Source organism: Taeniopygia guttata, chromosome 1 (assembly GCF_048771995.1).
Source record: "Taeniopygia guttata chromosome 1, bTaeGut7.mat, whole genome shotgun sequence".
NCBI lineage: Eukaryota > Metazoa > Chordata > Aves > Passeriformes > Estrildidae > Taeniopygia > Taeniopygia guttata.
The window spans coordinates 21,948,820-21,972,916 of NC_133024.1; the positions used below are offsets into that span (position 1 = coordinate 21,948,820).

Consider the following 24,097-nt stretch of genomic DNA (forward strand, 5'->3'; position numbering starts at 1 on the left):
TGACTATTGGAGTTCAGTGAATAAATGTGAAGAACAGCAGGACTGGTACATAAGAATATGCTCGGACAAAAAGGGAAAATTGGCAGAGTAAATTGCAGTGTTATGAGTTTGATGACTCAGGCTGGAACATTACTCCATAGCATTAGCACTTGCATGTAGTACCTGTAATACTGTTGACAGAAGCAGGTGTGATTCTCAGATTTTTTTAAATGGAGAAATTCATCTGTGCTGATGAGCAAGGAAGCTTTTATGCAAACACTATCTCCTGGAGTGAATTAGTTAGTATAAATCATAATACTTAGCAAACAAGCTTCCTGTCCAGTTTGGCTTCCAGATTCTGCTTATAATTGTATTTTCAATAGGTGGTGAATCCCTAGTTTTGGATTAGGATCCCTTTATTCAAGGTGCTTTGCGAACTCAGAACTTCAAGATATCATCTGCCTTGTAATGCTTAAAGTTTTAAGCTGACAGAGGCAGATGATGGGGACCACAAGGAAATGACAAGACAGTCTTTATGTAATTAGAAATATTTTCAATATGCCCACACACTTAAGAATGTAATTGCTATTGAGCAGATATCATTGAAGATGTTCAGCAAAGATATTGAATAAAAATTATGAGCAAAGATATTGAATAAAAATAAAAACCTTTCTGGATGTTTCTGCAGCTTCCTGACTGAGGACAGTGCTATCTGAGGTAAATGACAAAAAGCATATGGTAGATTATTTTTAAACTTACATGGTCAAAAATAGCTGTCATCTTTAGTCCATCAGAGAGAAAAGATTTCTCAATGGTGAATGCAAGGGAGAAAAAGTTAGGCTGTGGAAGCCTTTCTTACATATTCATTATGAAATAAATTTAGTAGTGAATATTCTTCACTTAGCATTTTCTGTGAACAGGTTTTGATCTGACTGCATAACTTCTGTGCAAATGTATTTTTTATCTTTCTTTCTAGTTATGACTAAATGCACTGTACAGTTTTATTTCCCCACCAATTAAATTTGATTCAGTTTTTATTCTGCTAGAGGTTTTAGATTTTTAAAATTTCATTTTAATAAACTGGGGGTTTTGAAAAAAATTATTTAGAATTCCCTTACCTATACACTCATTCTCAAGACTTGCATAAGTACACTTATTCTTTAGATTTGTGTGAAGAAACCCCTGCTACATCTAGAGAGAGAATGCTCATGTGAAAGTCACCCAGCTCTAACAGGAAAACTTAAATTTCTGTAGCCAAGAATATAAACATAGAAGATCCTCAGGTTATTTTAATTCATAACTGAAATTAAGCTGAGCAGTAGATCAGCAGTCACAGACTGAACCAAAGGGTTACAGTGGGAAAGCAGGGTTATAAACAAGGCTGTAAGTAGTGAACCCTCAAATATGAGTAGGTGATATTGGCAGGAGAACATAATTGTAAATCCTGCAAGTAGTTGGGATTCAGAGACAGGGTAATGTTCTGAAAACCACTTTTACTGGACTCTGTTATTAGGAAAGCTGTTTGAAGCAGGTAAGTGAGGATATAAAGACCTTTCAGTTGATATTTGCAATCTAACCAAATCTTAGATGTTGTCGCGGTGATGAAGGGCTTGACTTTGTTCCTGTGAAACAATTTCCAGTTAGAGACACAGAAATTGATGCATGTACAGAAGCTATGTTCAGCCTCAGGATTTGTAGTGCATCCATTTTTCAGTAGTCCACTGCCATCCTAAAGAAGAGGTGAGCAGCTGCCCTGTGGATGCACAGCAGCAGAGAATCAGCTCACAGCTGTGTTGCGCGTGCGAGCTGGGTGCTCGGGACTCTGTACAGTCATAAGATAACTGTGAGCATTAACTGCTTGTTTAGAGCAGGAATGGCAGTTATAACCTGTCAGGAGACTGAAAAATGTGTGTGAAGATAAAATAGAGCAGTAAAAGTGCAAGATGCAAATCTACCAAAATTCAGTGTTGCGACATGAGATAGAGCATTGGTAAAAGTGGTGAAAGCCAAAACCTTTCTGTACGGGATGAGCTGAAAAGCTGCTGACTTTCTTCCTGTGACTGTGCAACATCCTGGGGAGTTTAGAGGGCAGACTGGCCTGACTGCTAAGAATCAGCCAACACAGCACTTTTGTGTGGAGGATGTCTGCACCACAGCAGCAGCACAGTGCACAGAGGAGCAGCAAGCACCTTGAGGGAGAAAGAGGAGTGCACAAAGGGACTCTCTGCTTTAGAATTCTGTGCATGTGTATATATGTGTGTATACATAAGATTCTTAACTCAATATTATTTATCATAGTCACAAAATAAAATTCTATTCTCTGCCCATAGCAGGTCTGAATGTGTAACAAAGTAAAGGACAAAGAAAATAATCAACCAATTAGCAACTTAGGAATGTCCAGGTCTGGAACTTATGTGATTTAGCCCAGTGTGATAGGCCTGTGAAGGATGATAAAACCTTACAGCTAGACAGTAGGTTAGCAGGTGATACACTTCTGTAAATATAATATATCTTGCTTGTAAACTGGTGACAATTTACCTTCAAGAGCTGATGAACCCCATTTATGAACACTGAACAACATAAAACACTTTCCAGCCCACAGAAAAAAAAAGTCTTAAGAAGTGATGGCACTCTGTTTTTGAGTAGGAAAAAAAGATCAATGGTCAGTATAAGAATTTTAAGTGAGGAATTTCAGAGGATTATGCCTGTGTTGACTGGCTCTCTTCCTTGGTCAGTCACTGGAAACTGAAGTTCCTTTAAAATTTGTTTGTAGCTGCTTGATATTCAGCTTTGATCCCTTCCACTCTAAAATGACGTGCAGAAACGGAGAAAAGCAATACTTGCTTGCAGAGAGCACCTGGACAAGAGCGGCTGTTTGATAGCTGCTAGAGTGAGAGTAAATAACCAACTGTATCAGTTCATGTGAGTAATACATTTAGGAACTGCAGTCACTTTAGAATTCTGTTTTCCAAGCACTGTGTCATAGTCCTTGAGAGCTTAGCTCAAAAGAAAGCTCTAACAATGTGTGTCAATAGATATTTCTAAATCTAAAGGAAAAATCCAGTTCTTCTGATGTTGCAATCAGACCACTTACCCAGTCTTTTAAATACTGAAATAAGAGGTAGTCAACAGAGGCTTATAAACATATTTCTTTACACTTACTGTTCATACTTTAGCTAGAAAGGCATCAATCAAAAAAAATTGAGAACTGCTACTATATAGAGGAAAATTAATTTTGCTTATCCCAAGGGATATTTTGTGAAGGTGAGAATAAGTCACCTCAAAATGAGACACAATAAGATACATAAGCTAATTTGCATACAAAAAAAGTGAACTTGCAAGTACATTGAAAAGAACATCAGTAAAATATCTAGACGTACAAATGAAACAAAATTTCAGTTTTGGTAGTAAAAATAAATATTACTACAATTAGCAAACATTTTATTTTTTTTGCAAACATTATTGCACATTTATAGAAGATATATTTGTATTTGTTTTGTTTTATGAAATATTTTATGTTTGTTTTTGGTTAAAGTAGCCTATGGGTTTTGAGTAACGTAAGTATTTTACAATATCTTAATGCTTATACTCTTTAGAAAGAGAAGAACACCATATCTTCATGGAATCTTATAGAAAAATAATCATACCAGTGATCTGAAACACAGAATGAACATATTTAGTGGAAATCACAAAATCATAGAGTGGTTTGGGTTGGAAGGGATCTCAAAGATCATTAAGGTCCACCCCCTGGCACTGGCACATTCACCTTTCACTAGACCAGGTTGCTCAGAGCTCCATCCAACCTGTCCTTGAACACTTCAAGGGGTGGGGCATCCACAACCTCTCTGTGCAACCTGCTCCAGTGTCTCACCACCCTCAAAGGAAAGAATTTCCTCCTAATATCTAAACCTACTCTGTTTCAGTGTGAATCCATTCCCCGCTGCCCTGTCACTGCATGCTCTTGTAAAAGTCCATTTCTGTCTTTCTTGCAGGTTCTCTTCTCTAGTGGAAGGCCACAATTCAGTCACCCCAAAGCCTTCTCTTTTCCAGGCTGAACAATCCCAACTGTCTCAGCCTTTCCTCATAGGACAGGTGTTCTATCCCTCTAATCATATCAATGGCCTCCTCTGGATCTGCTCCAACAGGTCCATGTCCTGCTTGTGCAGGGGACTCCAGAGCTGGGTGCAGCACTGCAGGTGCAGTCTCACAAGAGCAGAGCAGAAGAGCAGAATCCCTTCCATCCCCTGATGGCCACACTGCTTTGGATGCAGCCCAGGACACGTTTGGTTTTCTGGGATGCAAGTGCACTTTGCTGGGTCATGGCCAGCCTCTTATCCACCCCAAGTCCTTCTCAGCAGGGCTGTTCTCAATCTTTTCATGCCCCAGTCACTATTGATACTAGGGGTTGTCCTAACACAGGTGTAGCACCTTGCACTTGGTCTTGTTAAATCTCATGAGATTGCCATTACCAACCTTGTCCAGATTGTTCTGGATGACACCCCATAATGGCATCTCGAAATACTGGATAGGAACCTAACAAGTCAATTAGTCATGCTAGTGCAGTCTCCTTCTTAGTGGATGACCTTCTAAATTTATCCCTTATTTCCATTTTCAGAGTAAGTCTTCCCTACCATTATCTTCTGCTATTTGAGGTATTCAGTGACGATCAGTAGGTCAACAGGTCATATGTTACTAATATATGTATTAGAAAAAAGTGGCTGCTCGTGGGTTTTTTTTTCAGTTCAGACAGAACACTCCGGTCTCCCAAATGTGTACATCATAGTGTCAAGTGCATCAAAGTAACAACTACAAGTGACTGACAGGACTATCATCCCAAGGCAACAACAACGAAGGGAAGACTGGTCACAACTTCTTTTCCAGGAAACACTGTGGTGTGTGGTCAGTCACATCTTCCCAAGGAATAACACATTTTCCCAAGGAGGAAAGCAAAACAGGGATTAAAAAAAGAACTATGGACTCATCAGCAAGCAGAGGTTTTTGAACAGACCTATGCTGCCCCAACATCTGAACAAATCCTCTGAGAAGTTTCTTTCTATAACCAGTCTTCTATAAAGAATTTCTTTCCTTTTCTGGTGTTGTTGAATCATTCACCTTCCTGGACACAGGTCTTGTGGAAGATTCTGCCCCACTGTCAGATCAGACACTGAGTTGTAAATTACATTTTCCTTCTGCACATAAGTAGTATAAGGTTCCACTTCCATTGTGTCATCCTAGCAAAACAAAACCAAAAACTGTGAATACAAGGAGGAGTATAGCTTGGCAAGACTCTGCAAATCTTTCATCTGGACTGAAGAAAATAACTGGGAAATAGTGCTCTCATATTTACTCCTCTTCAACTAAAGAAAAAAGACCTCTCTATTTCTTTTTCTACCAAGGAACGTGGATTGCTGTTTCTAGCAAAGATTTGGATATTGTTTCACTTTCCTCCTTTATCTTCCTTTCTATTCCACTTTTGTTGGCCTGAAAAAAATTTTATTAGGGTCTAATTCTCTAGAAAGAGCAAATAATATGCTGGATTTTTGACCTTGATTCATTTCTAATCAGTCTGCACTTTCAGTCTACAGACATGCTGATGGAAGTCCCATGACATGACAGCAAAAACGCTGGTACGTGAACAATTATTTTACATAAATGCAACTATGTCTGCCAACAACAGCTGGGAGGGAGGACAGCAGAACAGCAGGAATACTAATAAATAGAATTGACTAAGTCTCTCCAGAAACTGAAGCATCTTTTAAAGTTGATGACAGAATTTGAGTCTAATGTATAATGAAGATGCACAGATCCAATATAATAGTAACACATCTTGTCTGCGTAGAGATGCTGTTATTTGGATTTGGCAGCAGAGAACGGAGACAGAGCTTAGAAGTGAATTGCTCAGCTACACAGGAAGCTTCTAACAACATAGGAGATACAAAAATATCTCCCAGTTTGCAGCTCAGTTCTCCTTCCAATGTCTTGACTATGATTTTTTCTTTGATTGTGGATTGACCATTCAAGATAAAAAGTGGCCTTCAAAATTCACACAATTTTCATTCTGGACACCAAAAGGGATATTCTTTTTCTCTTGGTGTCTGTTAATCTTGTTGCTTAATCTTCTTGTTCACTAATAGTTTTCTTAATATCCTCCAACCCATGCTATTGTCTCCCTTCTTGACTATTATTTGGAGAGCAGTTGTGGTCAGAGTATCTGATATAACAAGGGAAATGTAGTGGGACTGACTCCTTGTTAAAATTAAAGGATGGCTTTAGTCAAGTGTTTGCTGTTGGAACACATCTCTGGTGTTTGCTCCAAGTCAAAGTTATGGGGAAGATAAGCTTCACTTCCTCCTATAAAGAGCCAAGATAAAATATATCAGACACAGTAGTGCTTACTGAAAGCTGAGAGTAAAAATCTAATGTTTTCCTTTCACTGATCATGTTTCCAGGGCTACCAGAATCACCATGATTTGGTGATGGCCTAATTTGCATCATTCTCCTTACCTGTTGGGAATGTATAGGAGCAATTTCAGGAGGTTTGGTTTTGTGGCATGGTCTGTGAAAAAAGAAAAGTATTAAAACATGTTTGGCTGGATCACAGTTTGGTTTCTTTGATCAAAAGTTTATGAAACATTTCTCTTTTTTTAAGAGTAAAACCTCATGTCTCTCTCTCCTTGACTTTTGATCCTGAAATTATATCACCCTACCTTTCTTAAGAGGTCTTTTCTTATGTTTGTGGGTGCTTATACATAAAATGGAAGCAGATTAGAATCAAAGCCCTCTGTAAGGATATACATTTTGCAGTTAGTGAAATGCTATTGATCTAATTCTTCACCTCTGAGGGAAGAGGTCTGAGAGAAAACCAGTTTGTAACAGGCCAATGAGGAACCTAGGTGAGATTTTCAGTACAGGTGCTAATTCAGCCTTCACTCCACAAATTATTTATATAGCTATTCCTCAGAACTACTTTTTTTTCTTCATAGGAAATCTTAAAGGGACTAGAGCCCAGCTTCACTGAAGGAAATTTTTAATAAATACAGATAGAATCTACTGTCCCTTTTGTTCGTATGGCAGGCTGGCATTGCTCTGTCCTCTGGAATTTAGTGGAACTTATTAGGCAGCAGAACCAATGCCCTGATCTAACTGAGAGAGATACTGGCAGACTATGACAGTATCTGAAGAAGATTTACCCTCACAGATTCCTATCAGAATGAAGTGTTTCCCTTTAGGAGGCAATGCAATCAGGGTCCTTGGCCAACTTCTTCCCATTTAAATTTTACTCAAGGGCATTATTCTGTGAAGATGTGTGCAAGGCACAGTGCATAGTGTATGAGGTACAGAAATATTTGATGTAGCTAATTTGGTTATTTAAAGCAGCACAGACTGACAGAATCATATGATTTCAAGACACAAAGAGTACTTTAAAATTTCTTCTATCACTAGACAATTTTTCCTTAGCACCTTAGCATACATACATACCTACCACTGTAGAGCTTGAAATAGCAAATGACAGCCAACAAGGTGATACTGATCAGAACACAAGTAATGATGCAGGCATACAGGAAAACGTTGGTGTTGGTTTTCTCTAAACATAAAGAGACAGTCTCAGTTATATCTTCTTCTCAGTTCCTGTATTATTTCAGTAGAAGATTAAAGTTTATTTAGCACATACATGCATTTTCAGCATGCTTGTAAAACAAATAGAATGTCCTTCAGCAGAAGGGAAACTTAGTAATGAAACTGCTGAGAAACACAAATGGAGTCTGTGTCAGAGGCAAAAGTAGATTCCACAAATCTCAAAGTGGCCACTCATAATATATTTTCATTAAGCCACACCTGAGTTCCTCTCAAGGACTCATCATTTCTCATTAGTCGTATATATTCTCAAAAGCAACCAGAAAACCAAAGACTAGAACCCAAGGGTCATTACAGTGTCAGACCTTCACAACTTGGAATGAAGAAATGTATTCTATTCTACTAGCCACTCAAGACTTGGCTCTCCATCTCTCTTCCATGACAGTAAAACTTGCATTCAAAAAAAAAATCCTAATATTCACATTCCAAATGATTATTTGAACACAAAGATCATGACTGCTTTCTCTCTGTTTCCAAAAGCATTTCCACTACCAAAAGAATACTACCATACCTATATATATATATATATATATTATATATATATATATCAGGGCAAAGGCAATCAGGGATGATACTCTTGTCTTTATAGAGCTTCACTGAGGGTTTCTGTATCTTTTAGAGACTCCTTCCCAGACGGAACAAGAGCTGAGTAAGCTGAACAGGAGTTTGATCACAGAACGTAAAAAGGGAAGCTCACCTGAGGGACAGCAGGCTATGGACTGGCTCCAGTTCCCAGCTGGGTGGGACACCATGCAGGTGGTCACATTGGTGACATTGGGACTACACACCATGAACTTGCTGAGAACAGTCACTGTCCCGTTGTCGTGGCACTTCTCCTCTGGAGGGGAGCTGCCCTCTGGGAGCCACGAGAGCTGAGCCGGCGGCTTCCCCACCGCTGCCTCGCACACGGGGCTGCCCTGCTCATCACAGGACAGGCTCAGCCTCGGGGGGGCTGCAGAGCACCAGCAAGGGGACATGCATGGAGTTACTCTGGCACAGCTGGGCTGAGCTGCTCTTGTTCTCCACCCAAAATGAACCCAAACTGAACCCAGTGAAAAGAGGAGAATAAGGCTGGAGGTCCCATCCCATCCCATCCCATCCCATCCCATCCCATCCCATCCCATCCCATCCCATCCCATCCCATCCCATCCCATCCCATCCCATCCCATCCCATCCCATCCCATCCCATCCCATCCCATCCCATCCCATCCCATCCCATCCCATCCCATCCCATCCCATCCCATCCCATCCCATCCCATCCCATCCCATCCCATCCCATCCCATCCCATCCCATCCCATCCCATCCCATCCCATCCCATCCCATCCCATCGCAGCAATGTGGGTCCAAAACACAAGAGAGGAAGAACCACTCTCTTTTTCCCTTTTGCACAGCTCTTCCCCCATCCAGCTGAGCCTCATCACAGCTCTGTGATGAGCTCATATCCTCTGTGTGTACATGGGAAATTGCTTCACATCTGTCATTTCTAATTAGACAGTGGGAAAACGGACCAGCAGAAGGAAGAAGAATTATGGGGAATAAGGAGAAAGGAGACACAGAGATACTCCCAATGAAAGGTATGAGTTTATACCAGCAAGAATCACAGAATGGCTTAGGTTGGAAGGGACCTTAAAGATCCTCTAGTTCCAACCACCCTGCCGCGCAAAGGGACAACTTCCACAAGATTGGGTTGCTTCAAGTCTCACCCAACCTGGCCTTTAACACTGGGATTTCTACAGCTTCTCTGGACAATCAGTGCTCCAGTGCCTCACTACCCTCACAATACTGAATATCTAATCAAACCCTACACTCCTTAGTTTAAAAAAAACAGCTGCACCTTTTCACATTCCTTACCCAGCACGGTCAGGTGGTAGGTGTCGTGGAAATTCCCTTCCGTTGTTGCCATTTCGCAGCTGTAATTTCCCTCCTGGGCGATTCCCACTTGCCGTATCTCAAGGGCAGGAGGCAGACCTGCTTGGAATGTCCAGTCTATGTTGTCACTGCAGTTTGTTCTGTGTGTCCTGTTTGTATCAACCCTGTATACCAAGGTGCAAGGGCCTCCAGCCTTGGGGGTTATTGTCCATTTTAGCATAGTCATATTTCCTCTGAGAGGGCAGGTGAGAACTGAGCTGTTACCTACAGTCATCACTAACACTGAGGAGTTGTTCCCTGAGGAGAAAAAAAGAGAATGTGTGAGGAGGAGCCCAGGAGTTGTGGTCTGGACTTCACAGGGAAATGTCTGCAGTGCTACAAACAAGTGTGAGGCCATGGCTGTGCTCATCTGCACATTGTCTGTCATCTCTTACTACAGCTGTGGGTTATGGATTATCAACTATGGATTATCACAGCCAACGCTTGCAATACCAATTTCCCACTGAGGGTCATCTTAGTGGGTAAGACTGGATACTGGAGGAGGACTCTACTCCTGTCCATTGTCTTCAGCATTTCCACATCCAAAGACTCTCCTTGTGTGAGCAAATCCTCCTGTGGGTTGCTCACAGGACCTAAAATACAGAAATATGACTATTGCCTCTGGCCACATGACAGTGGCTTTTCTCTGTAACTGTTGCTGCCAACAAAATAAACTTTTACTTCTGCATTCATGTGAAAATCCAATACTGTGTGCAAAGGCCTTGTCTGCACCTCTCAGGCGTTACACAGGTGCACATAACACTGCTGTTGCTCTGTGTAGGAGGGAAGGATTTTGCCTCATGTCTCAGGGTTTTCTTATACGTGCATTAGTGTTGCCTACATGTACAAAGGCAGCCTCTTTTGTGAGGCACTTGTGAGACTGAGAGGAAAAAAGACAGAAAGAAAGAGTGAGGTTATAATCCAGTGTGAAGAGTAGCTGAGGGAATGGGACTTTTGTGTCCTCTCGCTTCTGCTGAAGTTAAAAGCAAGCAATCCCTTGATTTCACAATGTTTGTGAATGAAACTTCACAATTAACGGGTTTATAGGAATAATACCCATAGCTGTAGTCCAAACAAACCTCTATTTAGCACTTCACTCATTTCCTCTTTTAGTAGGTGGCCATTAAACTTTGGAACAGTAAACCACTGATCTCTCAGTTCTCTGTGTCACTGGTGGGACACAAGTTGCTCTTTCCTTTGGCTGAGTAATGGTTTTAGTCTGAAAGCTGTATGTGAGGAGAAAATCAGAGTACTACTTTCAAAACCTGCATTAATCTGGGCAGAGGGCTCAAGTTAACCAATCTGATTGGTACTGACAAATAAGTTTTTCACAAGTTCTTAAAAAATACTAACCCCCTCCCCAAAGCTTACAAGCAAATACACTAAAGCATCAATTGAAAGTACATTTGGAATATGCAATTAATTAGAAGATTCAATTTTTGCATGAATTAGTCAAACCCTTGTCAGTCTTCCTCCATGGTACAAGATCTGACTTTGTTGGGTTTCACTACTCCCTACCCAGATCTGGAATTATATTATTTCTGCTGTCCAGCACATTGCGAAGCCCAGTTCTTAAACATTCACACTACTATAAGAAGAGCATCAACTTTAAGTAACTAGTCAAATAATTTCTATTAGCCTCTTTGAGAAAACTACACTTGGTTTTACCTTACTAATATTGTCTGAAATCTCATTGTCTTCTTGAATCTAGGTGAATGAACCATTCCAACTCAACTCCTTTCAGTTTTATTTGACTGTTTTCTATAGAAATTATTTCTGACTTGCAAAATGAACACACTTCACTGCATTTTAACTTCTTATATATTCTTTCAAATGTTTTTGCATTTTCATTTTGAGCATTAATATCCTTTGGGTGAAGACACTTCAGCTGTTAAGAGTATTCTGTGATGCATTATTACTCTGGAGGTGTTTTTAATTTACAAGTATTTTCCTCCTCAATTGCATTTCAAGAAAATGTGAGGTGTGTGTTTTAAACTCAGATGATTTTACCAGGAGCGGAACCGAAAGAAGCCTTTTGTCTAGTGATAGCTTTTGGGTGAGTTCAAGGAGCGCCTGTGAGAACTGTACAACAAAGTGTTTCCACTCCCAGTTTAACATCGCTGAGAGCCTCAGAGCTCCAAATCATGCAGAGTATGCCTGACCTCGTCTGAAAATGACTAAGCAAACCTAAGCATTCAAACCGCCTGTGTGTTGGAGCTGGGGGTTTTTTGGATAATGTTTGCAAATGTTGAGCAAGAACGACAGTGTTGTGCATATTGAACTGCGTTCACTCTCATTTACATATTAAAGCAGCAGCATTTTATTTGACTTTCAACTCAGCATCTCCCAAGCAGCTCATTGCAATGCAAAATTCCCCAACACAATGGGTTTTCATGCTTCAAGGCTGTAAAGAAAGAGGCAGTGAAAGTGGTGCATTTTGCTATGCCTTTGTGTCATATTCTCCTCTGAATAAATCGGGTACCATTCACTTCAAATAAGAAACCACATCAGAAAGCTTAAAATCTGCTGAATCAACTTTAAATAAAATTTTAGGTTTATAGAAAATTTGTAGAAGGCTTATGAAATCCCCTGTATCTTGTTATTGATTCAGAAGACTTTAAGTATGATAAGAATTTTCCCCAGATGACACATTAATTAGTAAAAAATCTTCTTGCTCATCCTATCCACATACCTTCATACTTTTGCGCAGAGGTCTTATTAATAGAAAAGGTTAAACTATCCTCACTTTACTGCCCTCTTTTACTGCTAGAGTGCAGGTAAGCAGCATTAGTGTAAACATTAATTGTGAATTTTCTTTCTTGACTTGCTTTTTTTTTTTTTGGTACATGCTGCTAGAAACATGATCTTTTGATTTCTTTTACCAAAGAATGTGCCTGCCGAAAACTCCTTCAAGGTTTGGTTAATTTGTGTTTCTGAAGTGACTTTGAAGTGACTCACAAGCAAACTAGGACTGGGCCTGGGTAATACATAATTGGGAACTTCCAAACCATGAAGAATAATGTGATCCATTTCCATGGAAGTTTCTGATGAACTTTCTATTTCAAAGTAAAATATAATCTTGGGAAATGTCAAAACTCACTACTTCTTACCACAGAGTTAGCTTTATTCAGAAGCAATCCAAAATGTATATTCCCAGAAGTCATTATGTAAATATCTATGGGATCCCCAAGCACAAAAGCAGTTCTTTAAACAGAAATTATCATCATCCCTATCCTATCCTATCCTATCCTATCCTATCCTATCCTATCCTATCCTATCCTATCCTATCCTATCCTATCCTATCCTATCCTATCCTATCCTTCCTGGTCAGCCTTGGCATTTCCACCACTTTGAAGATGGTAAGACCTCTCATTGGGCTGAAGTTGGATATTTTCTGCTTTCTCTTTCTAATGAGCATACCAAAAGCCATCTAAGTATCTAAAAGTCTATTTTATCAGAACATCAATCAATACACCATAAAGTGACAGGTCTGAAGGGGACACAGAATTGGGGCTTTACTCATGAAAGTAAAAGACATGAAAATAAATCTTCTCTGCTCCTTCTACCCCTAAAGAACAGGTTCTTTCTCTCAGTCCTCTTTTCCACTCCACATGCTTTTGCTGACTTGTCAGGTTGCACATTTTTTACATGATCACATCTGAGCTCCTTTTCCCTCACTTCCATGACTTCTTGTGGGTCTGCTACAATCAAGCACTTTGCCAAGGTCTTCTGATCTGCTTTCTTTATCCTCCTTATGTTGCCTGCCCCAGCCTGTGCTCTTGGATACGTACTCAGCAGCTCTGAGGGAGGATGCAATCTCCCCTTTCCTCTGGGAATTTCACTAAACCTAGAGGCTGTATGTCTACTCTGCAGGAAAACTAAACAAACTGAAGTGTCTCTTGTGGTTTAATCCCAGCTGGCAACAAAGCCCCACACAGCCACAGGCTCACTCTCACAGACTTTCCCTACAGTGGGATGGGAAGAGAAGCAGAAAAGTGAGAAAACTCCCAGGTTAATAAGTAAAGCAAAAGGTATCACACAAGAAAAACAAAACATCCCAAGGGCAGCTGGATGTTCAGCCATTTCCAGGAAAGCAGGACTGTATCAGGCACAGTGGTGACTTGGGAAGACAAACATCGTAGCTCCAAGCATCCCTTCTTTGTTCTTCCCCTAGTTTTATGTACTGACCATGATGCCACATGGTCTGAAATATCCCTATGACCAGCTGCAGTCAGCTGTCCCGGCTGTGCTCCCTCGCAGCTCTTTTGGACCGCTGTCCACTCAGTGGTGATGGGAGAATCGGAAAAGGCCTTGGCTCTTTGTAAGCATTGCTCAAAACATCCCTGTGATGTCAACACAGATTCCAGCACAAATCCAGCTCCATGGAAACCACTATAAAGAAAATTAGTTCTCTCCCTGCCAAAAACCATCACAGATCACAGTATTCCATTTCTGTTAAAGAGAAAATGTTTAGTGCTGCAAGTTTTAATTCAGACCTCTCACCACATCGCTGTTTTCTGGAATGGTCTTTTCATGCTGAAAAGTGGCCAAAAGTCATTTGCTGCTGTTTCCTCTGTGATAACCAGTTGGTTTATAACCAGTGCATTACGGCAGATATACGGCATCCACATCAGCATTTTTCTACTCAAAGGCTCTGAAACTATCCAGTTAATTAACATTGCAGAGCTACAGCTCTCGAGGTGAAATATCATCTTACAGTTGAGCTGAACTGACAGCTTGCTGTGGGTAGAAAAGGGGAAAATTAGTGCAGCAAGGCCTCAACCTCTGTGGGCCTGCAGAGAACAAGAGATGTGAGCTATGGAGTTCATCTTGGTGCAGTGCTAACTATGGGACGGTAATTAAATGTCAGCATTGTTAACTATTTCATTGCACATAAGAGAGATGAAATGAAAGGTCATATATTTATTGTAAATAACATCTCATTTTCAGTCATGTTCTTCACAACTGAGTTGACTCTGGTAAACAACACAATTTTTTTTCTGTTAGCCAGAAAGAGCAGAGCTCAGGAAACCAGGAGTATGTGCTGTCTGTCACACTGATGTGGAAAACAGAGGAGTCAGGTTCTGGGATCTCTGTACAGCACCAGACTGAACCATTTTATTTTGGTTGTGAATGCAAATCCACTGTGGTCAGGTTTCACCTTGGAGGCTCATCTGATAGTAGCAGGCCTTTAGACTGAAGTTCTCCAGTTTGATTGCAACCTCTGAAATCTATCTAATTCTGCCATCTCTTATTGTCTCTCCTTGACTGTTGCACAAGACTTCAAGCCATTGTCTGAGAAGGTTCTCAAGCTCTTTTGCAGTGCACTGAGTGCACATTCCAACACACCGACAGATTCCAATTTTATGGGAAAAAAAACTCGGTAGAGGAGTTCACATTTGTGTTTCAAAACTGTGTTGGTTATTGTTGTCATTGTAAGGTTACTGTAATTTGAGCTTTGCTCTGTTTTTTTCAGTGTGGTTTATGCAGCGTGTTGGACAACTCTCATGAATAACTAATTGCACCAGCTTCTTTTCAGTATCACTTATTTTGTCATTTCTCCTATTTCTCAGAGACTTTCTCACGCTAAAAGAAGAAAGGTTTTAAAAACAGGAACATTTGATTGTAAAGACACTAAACTTTTGAGGGGAATCACTGCAAAATCAGAGACGGCTACACAGGTTGAAAGTGCTTTTGGTTGCTTTCAAACATGAAATATTTCCAGCCTATGTTATTCTTCATAGCAGGTTTTAAACCACAGTAGAAATTTCTATTGCCTCAATTTCCATGACAGCCTCTTGCAAAATTTAACTGTTAAAGAGCTTTTTGCATTATAAAGAGACTACTTTACTTTCTCAGACATATTTCTCAGACATCCTATTGATACTTTACTTCTTACAATAACAATTTATCAGAGCATTTTGATGCATCTTCCCCCTACACCCCTTGTAGGTATTAAATTTAAAGATGAAATGAACTGAAACAATGATTATACCACAGCCAGTGACTAAATGTATCTTGGAATGAATGTAGTATATGAGTCACAGCAAGTCATAACCAAAAAGGCAGCACTGGATGCTTGGAGGAGTTCAGATACAAGTCTGTGTTCTGCATCTGTTTTCCCCTTCTACTACTACAGAGTTCTTGTGACATCCAGCTGAGTTTGTCTGGAATGAAATAAAAGATAAATAGAACTGCTTTGCATTAGGGTAGGAATTGTTGATGTACTGACAGATTCTTATATAGCATAGCTTTGTGACTGTGAAAACATAGTCAAAACAGCACAGGATGGAGTGCAGGCTAAAAACCACCCCTGTGTTTCAGGTGAGAAGCAAGTAGTTAGACTACTTTAAATTTCATTATAGAAACACATCAAATAGCTGACCTAAGTTCACATGACTGTTTCTTGAAACCTAGATCACAGCTTTTTCATCATGGATGTATCTTTAAAAGGACACATTAAAAGACTTATACCTTATTGCTAGTACCATACTCATACTCTTTTACCCATACTTCTCATTATTCCTTGAAAAGATGTCCTATTCTCTTTTCATTTTAGTTAGGCTTTTCCCTTATCTTCAAAATTCTTTTCTTCCTCATACTCAAATTGTTATTTTGGTCTTCTTTTAACACATTTTTTTTCTGTCACCACTACCATGCCACTTGCAGTACTTTTCTTGCCACCAAGGAAAGTATTAAATATTATTACTCTTTCTTGCTGTTTCATGTAAACTGAGATAGTAATTTCATGCTCTTTGTCATTGGTTTTACAAGATGAAGTGCTCATAGAATGGCTGGATTTTTTAAGATTGCAAACTTCAACATGACTTTATATCTTGCAAAGGGCTGAGGACACTGAGAGCAGTCAGTAGCGATCTCAAGGTTTCAGTCTTCTATCTCAAGGTGGTATATATCTTTGCAGTTGCCAGTTCCTAGTGTGTAATTTTTCTATGATCTTTCAATTCGCTTAAGCTTTCTCCAGTACCTTTTCAAACAGTCTTTCAAGACAGCTGATTTTGAAGGCAATGAAAAGATGCTAAAGCTCACTTAGGTAGAGATGTGTTTGATACAGTGTCCCCTTGAAAAAAGATTAAGCTGAAAGAATAAAGGGACAGCTACACGATGGAGAAAGAACTGGGTTAAGGAGAGAAAGAAAAAGCAGTTAAATGGTGGTGCCAGTTTTAAGGTAGCTTGCTGATAATGTTTCTCAGCAGATTATTTTTGCTGTCATTCTACTTAACTATTTTACTAATGGCATTGGCTGTATCAGCAGTGTGTGAGGAAATTTGTTGAAAGAAGGAAGAACACAGTGTTATTAGTGTAGAGAATTGATTTATTACACAAGAAGAACCAGCTGAGTTGATTTTGATGAGTAGACTGTTAGATGTGTGCTGAAATTCAGCAGCTATAAATGTCATAATAATAAAAACAGGTACTACAACAAATTTTGACTGGAAAGTAGAATACAGACTCACGCCTTAATCAGTATTAAAACCAGCTTTTCAGTAAAATGGGTGCTTATTCTGGTGCTCAAATTGTTTATGAAAAGAGTTATCTAATACAATGCCAGCAATTTGATCCAGTGAGTCAGTGATTTAGCCTCAGGTAAATAGGTTATATTTCAATATAATATGACTGTAGGAAAAAAAAAAAAAAAAGGATGTGTACACTTCTTAAATGAAGAAATTAATTGGTGTTTAAATGATGTGTCAGAGTCATGCAGTTTAGAGAACAAACACTGTTGGCCAAATCGTCAGCTGATAATAAATCATCACTGAACTTAATAAATTGTCACATAGTATACCAGTCTGGCTGTAAACTTTGAACTTTGCTCTTCTGAACTGTGCAAAGTAAGTAAATCTTCCTCTTTGCAGAATGTGATCTCGAATGGATGAGGTCAAAAGGGATTTGCACTGGATGTCAAAGCACCTTGGGTAGTATTGCCTTCAGAGTAGCACTGTGACACCATGTGTGACAAACTGCTTCCAGATATCAGTGTAGAAACAGATACAGATTGTTTTATATTTTGCTCTATGTGCTGAACTTGGCCTTTTACTCTTGGCCATGTGAGAAGAAAAATAAATTAAGTACTCTTCACTTATACTTTAAACAGCATTTTTCTACTATTCTAAACAAAAATAGATCATTGTCTGCAAACTGTAGGTTGTGTGCCTTCTTTTTCATACTTTTCAGAGAGCAGATAATGAACTGCTGTGAAAACATACTTCTGACTTCACTTTTTTATGGTTCAAATCTCAGTCATACCTTGTTTAGTGCTTACCTTTAGCACTGCAGTTTTCATCCCAACATTGTCTTATTCAACACCAAGATAAAGCAGCATAAGAAAATCCTCTATGCTTTTTTCTAAAGAATGATTGTGCCTCTAAATACAAAATACATCAGCTGTGAGTTGTAAGTACCATGTACCTCTAGAAGTGCACTCACAGTTAAAAAAAATCTGCTTGCTTTATAAGTCACAAAGTAAGTGGTCAATTTGCAAGACTGAACTTCTTTCTTTCCATGAAAGCAGACAAGTTCAAACATGAATGCACCCTGCATTTGGACCACAGCAAAGTAAAATGTTGGTATCATAAGGATATGTTTGGAGGATTGTACTATGGCAGTTTACATGAGAAAATATCCTGAGAAAATGTCCTAAGAAAATTTTTCCTTTATTTAATGGTACAGGATTCTTTTTAAAGAATTTGGATGAAAAAAAGAGGCTGCTTGGGTTCAGCTGCTTTTAGGGGAAAAGAAGTCAGAATAATTCCAGCACACAGTCCCAAAGGAGAAACAAAGAAATAGTGAAATGGAGACAAATGTAACTTTACCACAATAGAATTTCTTAGGCTATGATTTTTTGTATTTGGAGCAAGATTTCACCATAAACTAGACTAGAAGGCAACAGAAACAGATGCAATGAAACATACTAGGGCAGAGTCAAAAGGCAATAAAACACTGGTACACTAGTGAAAAAGAATGTACTGATTTTATTAAGGAAAGAAACTAAACAAAAGCAGTAGCATTCAAGGAAGTTATATATATAACTGTAGCTCAGTTGCTCTGTAAATCAACCTTACTTTCATTCTCCTCATAGTCTATTATTCCAGCACAATGTCACCGACTTCAGTTTCCCACTACTGATGAAACTGAACAACCATAGGGAATCACATCTCATTACTGATCATGGATTTCTTGCAGCTTCCTGTGAAGCACTTTGACATATCCATTGACACAGGATAAACTTCAGAGGCAGGACATACCCAGTCAAGTGCTGCAAATCTTATTTCAACAAAAAGAGATTTATTGCATGGACTTCTCTGTCAGGATCTTGCCTGTCCTTACCACTCTCCCTTGGAGTATACACAACCACTTGAGGTGTCCTGTGTGCTTAGTAAAACTAGAGAAATCTTCAGAGCATTACCAAAAATATTTTAATGTTGAATCTTTTTCACTGCTGTTACTCAGGATTGTCACAAAAGGATTTTTAGTAGAGATCATGCCCCAGCAGCTTCACTAGCTGATTATCCAACTCTACCTGAGGGCAGATCTAGGTACGACAATTAGGAAACAACCTCAGCCTTTTTTCTGAGCTGCCCCGTCTGCTGTGGTAAAAACTAACCCATTCACACAAAACAACATGCTAAGGAAATCTTAAGGAAAATGTTAAAGGAGATAAAATCTGGTTACATACAATAAATTTTCCATTACTTTATTTCTTTCAGAGTAGCTTGCTCTAGTCTTCAGAAGGGGGGACATAGTTCTTTTTGAGGTTCATGCAACACTGAAAACTAAAATTATCTGGACAGAATATGCACATTAGATCAGCTTGACACATTTAGCCTATGATCTCTGAAGGGAAAAAAACCCTTGCCACTAGATCTTGCTCAGAAGACCCATCCTAATACTGAAGAAAACAAGTTTAAGAGCAGTGCTAGCTAAAAACTTCCCATCAAATGTAGGCTGCTGTTTCCTGGGAGCAGGTTGAGGAAAGAGGTTTCAGGCCTGAAATTAGATTTCAATGGAAAATCTTTTTCTATATTCTTTGAAGGGCAATATAATTGGTTAACCAAGACACCAATAAGTTAAAATCCAAATACCTTAGGGTGAGGACTCCCGACTTTTTGGCATTGGAGTTTTTAAAAATATTTTCAGCAAAGTGGATTTTTTAAAATAAATTTTGCCAGTAGGATTCCCCTTTGTCTCCCCACTTCTTCTTCAACATTCTGTTGTGTATCCACACTCCTTTACTTTTTGAGCAACTGTCTTCAAAAATATAGACTGTCTTTGATGCTATCATAATCAATTGGCATGAACTTGAGCAGGTTCCTCAGTATTCTTTTGAGATAATACCTGGAGAATAGGGACAGATCTTTTACCACCAATGTTCCTGTTGTGAGGATAATGATCCAAAGTTTAATAATGTTCATGAACTATTTAAATTTTTCCAGTGGGTAGCACTGAGGTAAACATTTAGAACCCCTCATTATCACGCCAAACACATTATAGATGGGTGTCCCATCACTGCTAACAGTGACTGCATCTATTTTGCTTTAAAATATCACAAAGGAGATATTTTTATTTTCTGACCAATAAGAATGAAGTAACTCATGTCCATGTAGTTTAGTTCTATCTGTCCATAATGGACACATGCATGTTACATATTATTCAAAGATGTTCAAAGTTGAATTTGGATCTCATCTAAGACCTATCTGCCTTCCTTCTCCTATATAGAAACAGTTTAAGTTTCTGGAACTGCTCCTCAAATCCTTAGTTCCATTATCAAATCCCTGGATTTCTGTATGGTGTGAGCACAAGCTCTGAAAATGCAAATGAGCAGTATGTAGGAAACATTAACTGCTGTAGTTAAACTATATTAAAACAAAGTCAACTACACTAAAAGAAAGAAAATTTGGACTGCCATTGCCCTTGGTACAAAAGCCTTTCCCATCTTGATACTGGCCATGCCCCTTAGAACAAAATTCCAGAAGCTGCTCCCCTCTCTCAGCACATCAGAGACCTTCTACTTCTCTGCAAGGTCCAAGAGATCCCTGCCCTATTTCAAAGTGCCTGCAGCCTCTCTTCAGCAGAAACTACCCTCCAAAAGCTTCAAGTTCCCAAACACTTTCCCAGGCATATTTTTAGTGTGTCAAACGGCTCATTTTCTCAGATGATGTGTATTTGGAGGTCTTAGTTTGAAAAGGCTATTTGTGACAAATTGTCCGTTCCCAGCTAAGGGTCACTACATCGTTGCCTACATGGAAGTCACAGGAAAAATACTTGGCAGCCTTGTGACCATCAAGAAGAGAAGGAGTGAGTATTGGGAAAGCATATCTTAATTGTGCTTCATAATTTTTAGCACTTAATTAAAGCCACAGAACTATTCATAGCATTTATAGAAATAAAGAAGCTGTGCACATTTCCCATTCTTACATCCCAATGGCCAATTGGTCCCAGTTAGACTCACCTGCTAATCTCATGACCATGGTGATGGTGAGCAGCACAAAAACATACACAGTCTTCCCAGCAATCTTCATGTTGGTTCCTGCTTTCATGGCTCAGGCAGCTCCACCAACTTAACTGTGGTCATGGGGAGCATTTCTTGCCTACCAGTACATCCGCAGCAGCCAGTGTCAGTGTTTCCTCTCCCCCTTTCCCATGCCTCTCCTTTAGCTGTGCATGTTCCTGACTGGCTGGCTCCTCAAAGCTGGAGCGGTTCCTCCTTCTACTTTTCAGAGCACTTTTCAGAGCTTCCTGTGCTGAGAACCCAGGCAAACACTGAGGAAACAGGCTGAGCAATTCTGCCTTCTGTTCATTGGCTCTCCTCAGGAGGCCAATGAGTGAACCCTGCAGCAGAGTTCAGAGAGAGGAGATTATTCAGTGCTGAGTTTAATATCAAAAAGGAAACCTTAGTCTTAGGAAACTAGAGAGATACTTCATGTTTCTCACTACTTTTATTTCTGCTACTTCTTTATCACGTCTTTGGCACAACCTCTAAGAAAATACTTCCACATGTCCTCCCCCTCCTCCTCCTCAAAAAAAAAAAAAAAAAAGCAGTCTTAAATCTTCTCTGTAAGTGACATTTTCAGTTCTTTCTCTCTTAAGTACCTACTTAGCGCATGGAATTCTACACTTTTCATGTGAACTTTTAAGTTCAGACCTTGTGAACTCTTAAATAAATTGTAGGTGTGCCCTTACTCCATCTCCCGCCCTGCCAGCTAAAATATTACAAATCCAAAACTAATTTTTTGCAGAATCTGAAAAAAAATGTGAATATGGGACAGCTTTCAGGAACATGGCAGAATGTCACATTCTGGAGGATTGAAACAAGGAAACATAAATATTTTCAAAATAAAACACTGATAGTGCGCATTTAAATTATGTTTTTGTTTAGAAACTGATCTAATTTGAAGGGGGCAGAAATCTGTACAAAAGCCAAAATATTGAGCAATTTTTTTGTTTGCTTTTAGCATGGGTGAAATCACATTTTTCTCTGGACAACAAAAATAAAAAAACAATTCACGATTATGTGCCCTTAATTTAGTGCAGGCTTCCCATGGGGTCACAGCCTCCTCTCAGACATCCACCTGCTCCAATATGGGGCTCCTCCATGGGCTTCAGGTGGATCTCTGCACTAAGACTGCAGGGGAATCACTGCTCCAGCACCTGGAACACCTCCTGCCCCTCCTTCTCTGACCTCAGTGTCTGTAGGGCTGTTTCGTTCACACATTCTCATTCCTTTTGCCAGGTGAAGTTGCTTGTCCATTGCCTCCACTGCTTAAATGTGTTATCCCAGAGGATGGGCTATCCACTGAGCACCAGTGGAGAAATTTGTGTGCTGAAATTTCACCGGGTGACATCTGGCGAAATTTTATGGTACTTTTTTTTACAGAAAAAATCTGTAAAGAAATGAAGCACTATTTGTGCACAGAGACTTGTTTTCAAAGTTTGATAAGGTTCCTCCCTCTTACATGTTTTTTCACCAAGTGCCATAACTTTTATACCAGCAAAACTGGAGGTGCTTCATGGCAAAGAGAGTTGCCAGCCTGTGGGTGTGGTGAGAATAAAAAGATGGCATGCATAAAGGGTGAAGCTTTTTCAGACTGAAAAGTCTGTGTTAAGTACTTGTCACCAGAAATTGAATGTTGCCCACATCTTTCACTGAAAAATAAGTTGGGGGTTGTTTTTTTCCAGAATACTCTTGTGTGGGTTGTTTTAAAATAATATTGTATCAGTTTCTCCGTTTCCTCACTGATACAATAATTTTAAACTCCGAGGGTTCCTCTCCTTTCCTAAGCCACAGCATTTCCTCAGCACAATTCTGTGGTCAGTGCTAGAGAAAAGGCCTCAGCTATTAAAGCTACAAGTCAGAATAATTAGCAGTGAGGACAGAGACATAAGAGGAAAAGACAGAAAACAGATTAAAATTGGCAGGAAATGAACTGCTCAGGCACTTGAACTGCGCATCGTGTTTAAACCGTTCTGATGACTGCAGTCTGGTGTTCTGGTTTTGTTTGATCAGACTGGTGTTCCAAAATGGTCTGCATTGATGTTCACTGGAAGAGAGGAGTGTGAATTAAAGTCTTATTTAAATAAGTAAAAGAAAGACTGATAACGATCATATAAAGAAAATAATGCCAAACACAAATTCAGATGGATGAGCTCGGTCCCAGGAACATCTCATTGACTACTGCTTTTTGTGGGAGGGTGTTCTGTGTATTTTTATGCACTTGATTTTTAACATTCAGTATAGGATTTTGACATTCCTCTTGATTGTTTTGAGGTTTTCAATGTGCTATTCACAGTAACACTGGTTTATTTTCTGAGAATGTACCATTTACTTTGGAATTAGTAATGCATGTGAACAGAAACATCACTGTGTTTTAGACAAGGGCACGGAGAGGAAGAAGATATATTTATGTAAGTAAAGATAAGAAGACTGGAGAGAGAAACAGGCAATGTGTAAGCAGTGTCAGGCCTCAAATGTAAAAGAAGTGGTGCTCAAATCTGATGCAAAGACAAGAGGATATTAAGATGTAGAAAATGTGCAGACTTGTAGTGTACTGCATACAAGATTGCTGTATAAACCCAAAAAAATAAAAGATGCAATGGGATTGAGGAGATTTTGGAAGAGAGAAAACTCTTTTCTAAACAAGGAAAAGTCTCACTTCAAGTTGTCATCATGGAAGATCTTTACTATAAATTAATTCAGAGCCAGAAATTAGACAGCTATATTCTTTAGGTAAGGAAGAATTATTTAAGATGTCATTAAGATACTTTAGAAGCAACTTTCTAGTTGTGGGCAGCAGAATTTGGGAAGTGAGATATGAGAAGTCTGTAGAAGGTCAACACAGAAAACAGAAGTTTTCCAGAAGGAGTGATGAGTAATCACAGCAGACTTTTCTCCAAGTTATATATTGAGAGCCAGGATCCCATGACATACAATTCTTAGGAATCTAGATTTATTTGGGTTGGAAGGGACCTTGATAATCTGTTTCCAACCCTCCTGTCATAGGCAGGGACATCTTTCCCTAGATCAAGTTGCTCGAAGTCCCATCCAGCCAGGCCTTGAAC

The 24,097-nt window shown here is 39.4% G+C and overlaps 1 protein-coding gene across 4 annotated transcripts; it reads right to left on the reverse strand.

The window, feature by feature from the left end:
* Nucleotides 1–1,255: 1,255 nt before the first annotated feature.
* LOC100227477 (cell surface glycoprotein CD200 receptor 1-A) lies at nucleotides 1,256–21,500 on the reverse strand. Of its 4 annotated transcripts, none has more exons than XM_030265533.4 (6): nucleotides 20,991–21,499; nucleotides 9,467–9,781; nucleotides 8,312–8,566; nucleotides 7,463–7,564; nucleotides 6,484–6,535; nucleotides 1,256–5,210 (listed from the first exon to the last, which is right to left on the reverse strand). In XM_030265533.4, the coding sequence occupies exons 1-6, from the start codon at nucleotides 21,076–21,078 to the stop codon at nucleotides 5,156–5,158; spliced, it is 867 nt and encodes a 288-aa protein (XP_030121393.4). In that variant the 5' UTR covers nucleotides 21,079–21,499; the 3' UTR covers nucleotides 1,256–5,155. The 4 variants fall into 4 exon arrangements, with proteins under 4 accessions (XP_030121393.4, XP_002189632.5, XP_030121397.4 ...); XM_002189596.5 differs by having other exon boundaries at nucleotides 7,459–7,564; nucleotides 20,991–21,496; XM_030265537.4 differs by lacking the exon at nucleotides 1,256–5,210 and adding an exon at nucleotides 5,217–6,330 and having other exon boundaries at nucleotides 20,991–21,500.
* Nucleotides 21,501–24,097: the final 2,597 nt, after the last annotated feature.